The 12,023-nt window shown below is 42.6% G+C and overlaps 1 protein-coding gene across 1 annotated transcript in view; it reads right to left on the bottom strand.

Annotated features, from left to right (window-relative positions):
• The window catches only part of SH3BGRL2 (SH3 domain binding glutamate rich protein like 2), a 53,529-nt gene extending 49,948 nt beyond the window's left edge, over positions 1 to 3,581 (bottom strand). Inside the window, exons 1-2 of the mRNA XM_050315717.1 lie at positions 3,534 to 3,581; positions 1,864 to 2,053 (exon numbers count right to left, since the gene is read on the bottom strand). Of these exons, the coding sequence (XP_050171674.1) occupies positions 1,864 to 2,053; positions 3,534 to 3,581 (238 nt within the window). The remainder of the gene's footprint in view (positions 1 to 1,863; positions 2,054 to 3,533) is intronic.
• Between the last annotated feature and the right edge of the window lie 8,442 nt (positions 3,582 to 12,023).

The following is a 12,023-nucleotide window of genomic DNA, read 5'->3' on the forward strand; positions in this document are numbered from 1 at the left end:
GCTAATAGATTAAACAGAGAAAGGCTGATGGCAGGGCATTTTCAGCTTCTTTGGCTTATATTCTCCCTCTAGGAATGACACTGTGAACTTGGAAGGTGGAGGCAAGTGTCTCAGCTTCCTCTCAACTTCCAGATTTCTCCAGAAAACCTGCTTTAAAATATGTATAAAGCAAACTCTGTCTTCTGTATGCAAAAAATTGAGCAATCCTAAAAGTCATTATGTTTTATAAATATTGACATGAATGGATCTTAACCAGGAATAAGGATTTAATAATTAGTTATATGTATTATTAAAGGAAGTCAGTCAAATGTTAAGAACTCTTTAGTTTGGTTCTGAAATTTCAGCTTTCAGTTTCAAAAAGGGGTTCAATCTACAGAAGTACAAATGAAATATCTCTGCTAAAGAAAAGGTATTTGTATATAGTTATACTGGTGTGCACAAGTCATCAATGATCCCTGTCTAGAATGCAGCCTGAGAAGGATCAGGATTTCACAGTTGTAACTATTGTCATAAATGAAATTAATGGAATTGACAAGCTAGCAGCATTTGCATGAAATAAAGTGGTATTTTTATTTTCCAAATTTATATTTTAGGAATCTGTTCTTACTTACTTCAACCATTCCAGACACTGGAACTCTGTCTCCTTCCCTGTTAAATTGTGACATGGCTTTTGTGGATCAGCTAGCACTCTCCCCAAGGATCTCCATGCACACTTTGGGAGGCAGCACAGGCCAGGGCACACTGCTGGTTTAGATACAGCAACACCACTTCAGAATCACCGAATTACAGACTAATATAGTCTGAAAGGGACTTCTGGAGACCATCAGTCAGACAAGATCCTAAAAGTAGGGGCAACTAGATTGGGCTGCTCAAGGCTGTGTCCTGTTGAGATTTTATCTCCAAGGCTGAAGACTTCATCACCTCTCTAGGCAGCCTGCTTCAGTATTTGACCACCCTTGTGGTGAACAATTTTTTCCTAACATCTGCTCAGAATTCCCCACGATTGCAATGTGTGTTCAGCTGCCACTCATCATCCCACACGGCACCTTACAGAAGAGTCTGGATCAGTCTTCCCCACACCCTCCCGGTAGGTAACAGCAGACAGAGGATCCCAGGGTACATTACTAACTCATGTTCAACTTGTTGTCCACCAGGATTCCAGTTTTTTTTCTGAAGAACTGCCTCCTGGCTCATACTTGCCTCCTGGGGTTGCTCTGTCCCCAGGAGTGACAGTGGAGCCGGAGGGTCTCACAGGCTGGGGCCAGCTCTGCAGTGCCTGCAGAGCCAGCAGGGCCGGGCTGGGGCAATGGTGGGTGCAGCCCAGACCCTGTGGTCGCCAGACTGATCCACAACCACGGTGCTGCCTGTGGATGAGCTGAGAGATCCTGTCTGCAGGTCAGTGCCCTTGGCACAAGACAGGCAGCTGAAAGCAGCTCCCAATGGCAAGGGTTGGCCCTGATTGCAACTCCTCCACAGCACACTGGAGAGCTCCCGCCAGTCGCCAGAGGTCAGTCTCGACTGCACGGGTAGGGATCTCGCCCCAAGCCCAGCAGCCAAACCCCAGGAGTGGAAACATATACCCAAAGCCCAAACAAACTCCACCCCTTGTACAGCTGGATAATAAAGACATAAAACAATAATGGCTTCAGTCTCCATCCCTGATGGATGTCTCTAGCCACCAAGCAAGCCCGTGTGAGAAGAGACAATTGGAGCAAAGGAAGAAGGACGAATTTAAGGGAGGGACCACGCTGTTTCCCACCCTTCCACAGCTTTTAAGGGATGGTTTTACTCGCACAGAGGCGGGCAGGCCAGCTCTCTGCCTCTGCCGGTGCTGAAGCCCCATCTAGAGCATCGCCGCGCTACTGCGCCCGCTGCCCCGCCGGGACCGACACCGGCACCGGCAGCGCTTCCGGGATGCCACAGAAACCCGCCCGTCGCCTTTGAGGGAGGGGAGAAGGGTTAAGAAATCGAAGACAAAATGGTCTGCTCGACAGTCCTGCGCTTCTGCTGTCAGGGTCCTTGGCAATGGCACGGCGGTAATTTGAATTTCAGGCTTTGTATAGAAAAAGTTAACGCTGAACCCGCATTTTCAGCAAAAAATATAATCGCTTGGGTAACTACAGGCAGCTTCAGCTAGCAAGTGTCATCAAGCAAACTAATAGAAACGCTGCTATGGGATACTAATGAAGGAATTAACGGATTAAGGGTTTATTAATGTCAGTTGGCACAGTTTGCCAAGAACCCAGAATATCAAACAAATTTGATACTGCTTTAATGAGATTAAGCATTAGACTGATAATGAAGATTGTGATTGAAATAGTGTCTTTACCAAATATCTGACCTAATCGTGCATTAAAAAATGGTTGTAAACAAAATCAATGTAACATATTAAATGTTAATTTTTAAAACTGGTTAACAACTAGGTGAAAAATAGACTATAGCTGAAGTGTTTTCATTCCCAGGCATTGCATGGTTTGTGAGCTTATAGAAGGATTTTTTGCATTAATTTTTTCAATTCATTTATCAATGCCCTTGATAAAAACATAACATTACTGCACATAAAACTTGCAGCATGACACACAAATTGCTAGTGTGGAAAACAATAAAGGTAACAGTTCTATTATATAGACTGACTGATCAATTGTTGAGATAAAAAAAAATGTCCAGTTTTGTTAATTTAGATGTGATCCCAAATGCAAGCTTATGCACCTAAGAACCAAAAACAGAATTAAATTTCTAGATCTGGGGCTGAGTGCTAAAATGCAATAGGACATGACAAAGGAAGCCCATCAGAAGAAGAGGGACTAATGAACAGCAGTTGGGTGCTGATGCCACAATAAAAGTCCTAATCAAAACATTGCATAAATGAGAAATCAAATTATACAGTGTCTCAGCAGGACAAGTGTCATCAGCTCCAGCACTCCTTGTCCATAATATGTATTCTGGTATTACAGAATCCCAGAATGGCTGCAGTCATGGGAAGCTCTGAATATTGCCTTGGTCAACTCCCCACCTGCTCAAGCAGGGACAGCTAGACTAGGTTGTCCAGGAACGTGCCCTGTCAAGTTCTGAGTGTCTCCAAGGATGAAGACTCCTCAACCTCCCTGGAAAAACTTCTTGTCTTTAATCACCTGTGCAGTAAAAGGTGTTTTCTTGTGTTTAAATGGAATTTCCTTTATTTGAGATTGTGACCATTGCCTCTTGTCCTGCCACTGGGCATCACTGGGAAGAGTCTGGTTCCTTTGCCTTTACTCCCTTTGCCTTACTCCTCCCATCAGGTATTTATGGGCACTGAGGAGACCCCCCTGAGCCTTCTCTTCTCCAAGTTGAACAGTCCCAGTTTGCTCAGCCTCTCCTTGCACATCAGATGCCTCAATCATTTCATTACTTCACTGGACCTACCTCAGTATATCCATGCCTGTCTTCTACTGGGGAGCCCAGAACTGATCCCAGCACTCCGAAACTGCTCCACCAGTGCTGAGCAGGGGGGAAGGGCCCCCCCCATCAGCTGACAGTGCTCCCCACACACAGACCCAGGTGCCATTGGTTGCCCTGGCTGTAAGGGTGCCTTGCTGGCTCATGTTAGCGTTCATACATCACGCAAGAGATCAATACCTAACTACCTCCCAGCACAAGTACTCTGTGTCACACACATACCTGGTCCAGACTGGAAGTGACCTCGGAGCTGTAATCCAGTTAAAACCATGAGGTTAGCTAATTTCAACATCCTGCTTTTGAGAACCACTACAGCCTGCTTCATCACAGTTATTTCATCAAGTAACAGGTAGTCCTTGTCAACTGGGTATCACAGGTTGTTCTTACAGTGCAATGAGGACACAACTCACCATTTCTGGCAAACACTGCTATGGTAATTTAGCATGATACAATTTCTCCTTCCCTGGAAGAGCAGCTTCAGTCACCAGTGAAGATTAATTTGATTCAAAATAGCAGATTTACTCCAGACTACCTGAGATACAGCCCTTCACCTCCTCCTGTAGGCTCTCATAAGAGCAGTCACCAGCAGCAGCATGGCAGAGCAGGCAGCTGGGGTCACTCATAAAGCTCCTACATCTCTTCCGCTCAGTTCATCTGGGTAAAAGCACTCCCTTTTGCTGTTAAAAAATGTGCACTTTCTTGCTTGGAACTAGTTGCAACTTCTAAGCACTAAGGTTCCCTGCACCTTTTTACTGATGGACTAAAAGACATCTACCAGGAGGAACAATAGAACTGACCCTCAAACAATCTCTCAACCTTTATTTGCATCTTCTTTTGGGTGTTTCTCATTGTAACACTGAGTTTTATGGACCCCTGGTGATTCTTGAAATGTTTTTGAACACCTTTCCTCAAGTGTGGACACCACAACTGCCTATCTTATTCCAGTTGACAGGTTAGACTTGTGGCAGAGGAAGATGTGATGCCACTTTCCTCTCCAGACTGGTATCTTCTGACAGCAACCATGGAAAGGACCGGACTAAATACCCAATGACCAATACCTCTTTATAATTTTTTAATTACTTTAAGTAAAATGAATTTACAATCCCGGTTACAAACTGACCTTTTCTCCAGTTCTAGACTGCATTAAACTCGTGAGCCTGAAAGGTGCAGGACAGAAAGAAAGGAGCAGAATCTGCTCTGTGGAACAGGTGAAACACACAGTCCCAAATCCATTCCTTCCTCAAGGAAGCATGCTCCACCACCACCTTCTCCTGTGGGCTAGTAGCTGACTCATGACAATTCAGACCGTGCATCCAGCAAGAGGGCCAGTCGTGACACTGTGTTGGGCTTCCAGAAGGTTCCCCACCACTGACCAGAAAGAGATAAAGCAAGTGAGAGTAAAGCCTATTTCATCCACTTTGTTTGGATGGGAGTTTCTCCCTTTTTATTGATGATATGGGTTGTCCAGAGGACTAGCCCCTTGAGCCCAGTGTTAGCCTTTGCAAATGTCCCTTGTGCAGCCCTTCAATTTGTCTGAGCAGGCCCAGGATTTTTCTTTGACTACATGAAACATCCCTCACCTGCAGTCCAGGTTAGTTCAGTCACTGAACTTGCTTTTCTGACAACTATGCAGTGATTGATCTCATTATTTATTAGGTCTTAGAAGAGGATTGACAATTTTGGTTGTAAAATAGAGGAGGGGAAAAAAAACCATCCAGAAAGCAGACTTCATCAATCAAAGCATCCTTGAAGCTGAGTATGGAGACACAACATGAATAGTATAATATTCTAGCTTTTTGGAGAAAAGAAAACAAAACCATTAAACTACTGCAAACCCTGAGAAGGCAAAAATCATGTTTGGGAATCATAGAATATCCTGAGCTGGAAGGAACCCACAAGGATCATTGAAGTCAATGTTATTTAATGCTAATAAAGAGAATTCCAGTAAGCTAATGCATACATTGCAGGAGCTTATGCACTGCAACTTGTAAAGGCTCAAAGGCACCCTAAATAGGATTTTAACAAATCAAGGTCATGAAGTCAAGAAATGCTGTCTCCAAGCTGCTGTTCTAATCAGTTGTGTCCAAAGTGCTCAAGGCACATGTTCTGCACAGAGGCATCTCAGCCTTCACAGTGATTGGCAGCTCTGAACATATCACATAGACAACTTCAATCTGCCTACTCTCCCTTAACAAGTTTGACTTGGGAGGCATATCCAGAAATCCAAGGACCCAAGTTTCAATTCCCTCCTCTGAGTGGACACAAATCCCTACCTCGTACTTGCCCAAAGACTGTGATACACAAGACTGTGAGCTGAAATGGTGGCAATTCTTCCTCCTGGGAAACATTCCATTTTGGAAAAAAAAAAAAAAAATATTGGTGTCTAGAAGTGGTGTGAGTCATTTAGGTCTCTTTCTTAGTTTAACACTAATAATCAAAATGTGTCTATATTTTGAATACAGATTTCTTTTTTTTAAGGGGAAGATTTTTCTTCATCCCCACACAATATTTGTGTAACTGGAACAATATAACTGTTTTCAAAGCAGTCACATTCAATACTGAAGCCAAATTTATTTTGACATAACATCCGTTCTCTTTACTGGTTTCAAAGATATATTTGACCTTATTCTTCCACAACATAATTTATATCACTAAACCTTACAGAGACAGAACAAAATTCATTTCCTATCCTAGCAGCAGAAATTAATTTTAAAGCCAAAAGAGATGGATGTTCAAAAGCAAAACACATTGCTTCTGATTAAACAATTTGTCAAAATTATTTGGTCACCACATTTTTTTTGTCAAAGACTAATACACATACTGTGAATATGAAATTGTAGATTATGCAAAAGCAGCAGAAACAAGTCCACAGATGCCACGTTTGTCCTTCAAAAAGTGGTTTCCCGAAAAAGCATTACTAAAACCTTCCAAGAACAAATGCAGTATTTAACATAAAACTGCCAGATCCTGAATAATACGTCTGAAGTTTTCCTCCCAGTAGCTTATGTCTTCCAAAGAGAGATGTCCTTAAGCTGAAACGTCTCCTTCAAATACTTTTTTTCTAATCAAATATCCAATACTTGCTCAGCATCTTCTCCACCTTCCCAGGCTGTACTGGGGTTTTTTTTGTAATTTAAATTGCTTATAAATTGCTCGTTGCTGGAGCATGAGCAGTTACCTTGTTTTAATTTGGGCCCTTGCTAAAACACAACATGAGAAGTTAAAACTTCATATTGTAGTATTGGAGTACCTTATTTTATTATGTGGAAGTGTTAATTCATCACACTGTAAATTACGTTCCTGTGATTCTCCAGCAAACGCTTTTGTTATTCACCTGGTATTTCTCCACAAGGCAGCTGTGAGCTCAAGATCCAAGCAGGTATACTAACACAAAGAATTATAAGAAATGCCTAAAATCTCTGAAATCAACTAGTGCTGCAAAGTATATGAAAATGTTTCTTTCATTGCACTATACTTTCCCTTTAATATTTCCATATTTCACAGCCTTGGAAAATTGTATTGTTAAGCAAATGCCCATGAACAATGTCCAATGCTTCTTTTATACATTTTCAAGTTCAGCTGAGTTCATCGAAGTCCATTCTCTGGTGCCTGTCAGAGACACAAAAGAGGTGTCAGGAGCACTGCAGCAGCTCCAATGCCACCATGGTCAGAAAATCCCCAAGAAAATCCCCTTGAGGGTGTTGAAACTTGTCATAGTATGAGAAGTGACACCAGAAGACAATCTTTCAAGGAATTATAACACTAAGTCGTAAAAGGTGAGCAGTTGCTACTCGGCCGATGGCTCAGGAGCACTTGCGAAAAGAAACAGTGGAAAGGTTTTGGATCCCTTCAGGTGCCAGGGCATGGGAGACAAACTCTGAAAGTGATCTTGGGCTTTTCATTTCTCAAGGTGGGTGAGCCTACAGTAAGTGAAGCATCTGGCCTCCAACAAAACCACAGCTTATTTTGACACATGTATTAAAAAGTACAAGGACACCATGAATATTTATAACATCACAATAGACTGTCATTTAATTTTATTTGTATTAGAATTTGAAATATTTTGATTAAATGATTACAGATAATTGAGAACAAAGGGAATTGTGTGCTCATACACAATGTATCTTGAATGCAGGAGAATATTACAACATACATTAAGAAAAAAACCTTCAGCTGGACCATAACTACATCTATACTCATGCTCTGATAGAGAGATCTCACTGACCTTGTAGGCCACCTTTATAGCAGTGGAGAGAGGGAATAAATTATGGGTGGACTCAATGATCTTAAAGGTCTTTTTCAACCTAAATGATGATGTTATTCTGTTCTATAAATATCTGCCTTGCTACTGGGAGCAGCTGCCTGAACAAGCACTCCTGGCTACCCAGACCTGTGGAACTGCCTTGAGCCAAAATCTCTTTAGTATAAACTCACTGACTTTAAACAAAGATTTTTTTGCAAGTGTGAATGCTACCTTAGGTATATATGTAGGGAGATATATACTAAGTTTATGCATCTGTTCCAATGTGCAAGGCAGTATCATATAGCCTATTCTGAGGGAAAGCATCAGAAAAAGTGAAAGCTCACGGAGCCAAAAGGGATCTTCTTTGGTACTTCATACTCAACCTGATAGTTTTCACCAGCCTTTGTTCTTTTGCATAAACTGAGTGTCTAAACCGAAATCTCACTGTGAATTTTCATGCCATGCTGTGCTCCTGGTTAAAGCAAGCAGCATGTCACTTTGGCTCCCTCATACCTCCGTGCATACTTTAGGTCACCATCATCATCATGGCTAGGCTTCGCGAACGAAGATTTGAAAGGGCTCTACCCACGCTTGCTACAAGCGCGCTGATGGCTAACCACTTCTTCAAGAATTTGTGGTATTGAAAGCAATACCATGAAGATTTTCCCCTTCCAAATTTGATCATCTTTGTTCTGGCAATTCATGGAATCCGTTGTATCCATCACAGTCGATACACTCGTTGTAACAGTTCCTGCCCCACATGCTACAGCCATTGCTGTGGTGCAGTGGAAATCAATAGCATGTTCTCTATGCGTCAGGGATTCACCGTCGATATTTATGTATGACAATTAAATGAGCACGGGTTCCACTCCTCTCAATAAGCCTGGGGCTTTTATCCCTGTTGGTACCTCTGGGAGTATCAATCTGTGTGACACTACGACCTGATTTAGGCTTCCATCCCTCTTTCTAAAGCACCCCTCCCCTCAGTTAATCTCCGGGCCTGATGTTCTTTTTGAGGCTTCTACTTCCCCCTCCAGCTTTTGAATTACATACTCTGTTTCAACGACCTTGCCATCCAAGCAATCAGTTAAGACATCAGACTTGCTTTACATAGAAAGAAGAAAACTGCAAAACTTTATTTCTTGCTCAGGTGATTCACATGTTTGTCCTGTTCAAGGGAATCTGAAATACCACATCACCATTTATCTGCACCGTATCAACTGTTAGGTTGCTAGGACAATATATAAAATACATTATTTGTAGGTTTTAGATTAGCAAACTTCCATCAATTAATCCTTATGCCAACCTTTTGCAATATCTGAATCTATTCCAGCTCAGCAGCTGATTCAAATCTGTTGGCACTGTTCTGTATGGAGCATTTGATGGAGAAGTCTGATAAGATGTCGTTTGTTCTGAACAAGAGACCTGTTTTCAGTATGACTCAATACCTGTATTCAATACCTATATTACACACACACACATACCGCCTGAACTCAATAGCTGTATTACTTACATTCAGAAACTAGTCATCAGTCAGTTACTAACCAAGCCCCAAATGGTTAGTCATGACAATTAGCCTATAAATTATCCACACAAAAAAAGTCCCTTACACGTTTTTTAATGCTTTGTCTGGTTGGGTTTTCTAATTGCTTTTTCTGCTTACAATTTTCCTAGCTACGGTGGGCATGGAGATGGATTACGAATCCTTTTCATCCTATTTACAGCAGCAACAGCATTTCAGATTCTGGCCTGGCTCGCTGCCAGATACAAGCAGTACATTTCCTCCAGTTGCAAGCAATAAAATTATTCTGTCTTTGTCATTCCCTGGGTCTTTTTGAAGGACATCAATGATTCTCTGCCAGCATTGCTATGATGAATTATATGGTTTAACTGTTTAGCACAAAGGTGAGCTACACAAAGCCACAGAAGGATGAATTTTAAAAATGAGCCACATGAGTTTTTATTGTTTATTTAAAGCAATTTCATAATATTAAGGCAAGTATAGCAAAATTATTAAGTGCAATTAGGAAGGCAATCAAAATTAGGGAATTCACAGACTGGTTTATGGGTTTTTTGCATGCTTCATGCCTGTTTTCTTGGATTTTAGGATCAAAAAATTAAAGGCTCCATTCAGCTCAAGAGAATCCATGTCAGGTTATGCCTCACAGATACTTTATTGCTTTTGAAATACCAGTGTCTGTCTCCTTCCACAGGAGTTTATGCTAACATGTTTATGATTGCATTCTAACCTACTCACTAAATCACATTTTCAAGTAATTTAATTAAGCATACTCAGAGTTCTTGCACACAAAACACATAATTTTTGAGAATCTCTCAATTCTTTCACAACCATTATTTTTTTATTTTTTTCTCCTGAAATTTATGGTTGGGAGGAAAGGACGACAATATTTTAATTTCAAGTGCATTAAAACTCCAATTTCCCACATATTTTCTTATTTTTATTGTGAAGAAAGCTTTTTCAGGTTTTGCCTGAAAATATTACCATGGTAAAAAAATAAGTATTTTTTCCTCTTTCCTCCATTTTATTGTTTTCATTTAATGGTCAATGAGCATTACTTTTGAACATTCATAACTGTGGAAACTCAGTTCCGTCAAAGGCAAATCTGTCTTCGTCTCAAGAATGTCCCATTTGTGCCTCCCCATGCAGGCAGGTTATAATTTTCGTACCAAATGTTCTGCTTTATCCTACTCCACCCAAATTCTTGCGTCACTTCCATCACTGTGCTCTCATAACATATTCCATCAGCAAGTGATGCAAGCAAGATTTGCTATTGCCTTTTCCCTTCCTCTCTCCAGAAAGAAGTTTACTTGATTATATTTATTAACAAAGATTAGCATTAGGGTAAAAAAAACCAAAAAACAAAAAAACCATTAACTTGGAGTAATAAAAGCGAAGATTTATAAACCCTGTAACTTCTTTGTGGAATAAACCACAACAGCCTCATTAAATTGGGCCTGCCTTTGAATTGAAGCGTATTTGCTGGCTTTAGGCAGTACTTTTATCCTTTTGTCAGTACAACCTATTTTGCTTCAAGTTCTAGGTATTTTACAACCTGATACTGTTCCTCTTTTATTTTTTTCCTGCTAATGTGGGGGAGTTTTGCTTTTAAATTACACGATGCACACAAAGATGTATATGTACATATGCATAAAACCTGTCACATATTGGTCATACTGGCTATTCCTCTAACTCTCATCCTAAGTAAACATTTCAGCAGAGAGCACTTTCTCTCTTTTTGCTCTCATCCTAACCAGTCGTTACACCCAGGTGCTGCCCTGACCTCAAGCTTTGTGTTCAGGTTGGCACTGCCGGTATGTGCCTGAGGCCTCCCAAAGGTTTCCCTCAGTCCCACTGTCTGGAGGGGTTGTGAGGGGATGCAATGAGTGCCAGCATCATGGTGTGCTGCTTGTCCACCCCTGTGCTCCCTGGCAGCTCTCCAAACAGAATCACAGATTCATTCCAGTTGGAAAAGACCTCTGAGATCATCGAGTCCAGCCTATGACCAAACATCACCATGTCAACTAGACCGTGGCACTAAATTCCATGCCCAGTCTTTCCTTAAATGCCTCCAAGGATGGTGACTCCACCACCTCCCTGGGCAGTCCATTCCAACCTAATCACCCTTTCTGTGAAGAAATTCCTCCTAATGGTGTAGCTTGAGACTGCCCTGTCATCCAGTGGCTGGTTGCTTGGGAGAAAAGATCGATCCCCACCTGACTACAACCTCCTTTCAGGTGGTTGTAGAGAGTAACAAGGTCACTCCTGAGCCTCCTTTCTCACGGGCTAAACAATCCCAGCTCCCTTAACTGCTTCTTGTAGGACATGGGCTCCAGGCGCTTCATGAGCTTTGTTACCCATCTCTGGACACACTCCAGCACCTCGATATCCTTCCCGAACTGAGGGGCCCAGAAATGACACAACAACCAGTGACGAGTACAGGGGAAGGATCACTTCCCTCGTCCTGCTGGGGACACTGTTCTTTATACAGGCCAGGATGCCATTGGCCTTCTTGGCCACCTGGGCAAAGTGCTGGCTCGTGTTCAGCCGCTGTCCACCAGCGCCCCCAGGTCCTTGTCCCTGGGCTGCTGTGCTTCGATGGCACACACGCGGCGTGACAGAACCAAGGCGGTGCCGGCAGGGCAGGGCAAACTCCGGGAGGGCAGGGCAGGGCAGGGCAGGGCAGACCAGACCCCGGGCACAGCCAGGCAGACCCCGGCCAGGGCCAGGCAGACCCCGGGCACGGCCAGGCAGACCCCGGGCACGGCCAGGCAGACCCCAGGCAGAGCCGGGCAGACCCCGGGCACGGCCAGGCAGACCCCGGGC

The sequence above is a fragment of the Myiozetetes cayanensis genome, unplaced genomic scaffold (assembly GCF_022539395.1).
Source record: "Myiozetetes cayanensis isolate MyiCay16 unplaced genomic scaffold, myiCay2020 scf2-11, whole genome shotgun sequence".
NCBI classification, from domain to species: Eukaryota; Metazoa; Chordata; class Aves; order Passeriformes; family Tyrannidae; genus Myiozetetes; species Myiozetetes cayanensis.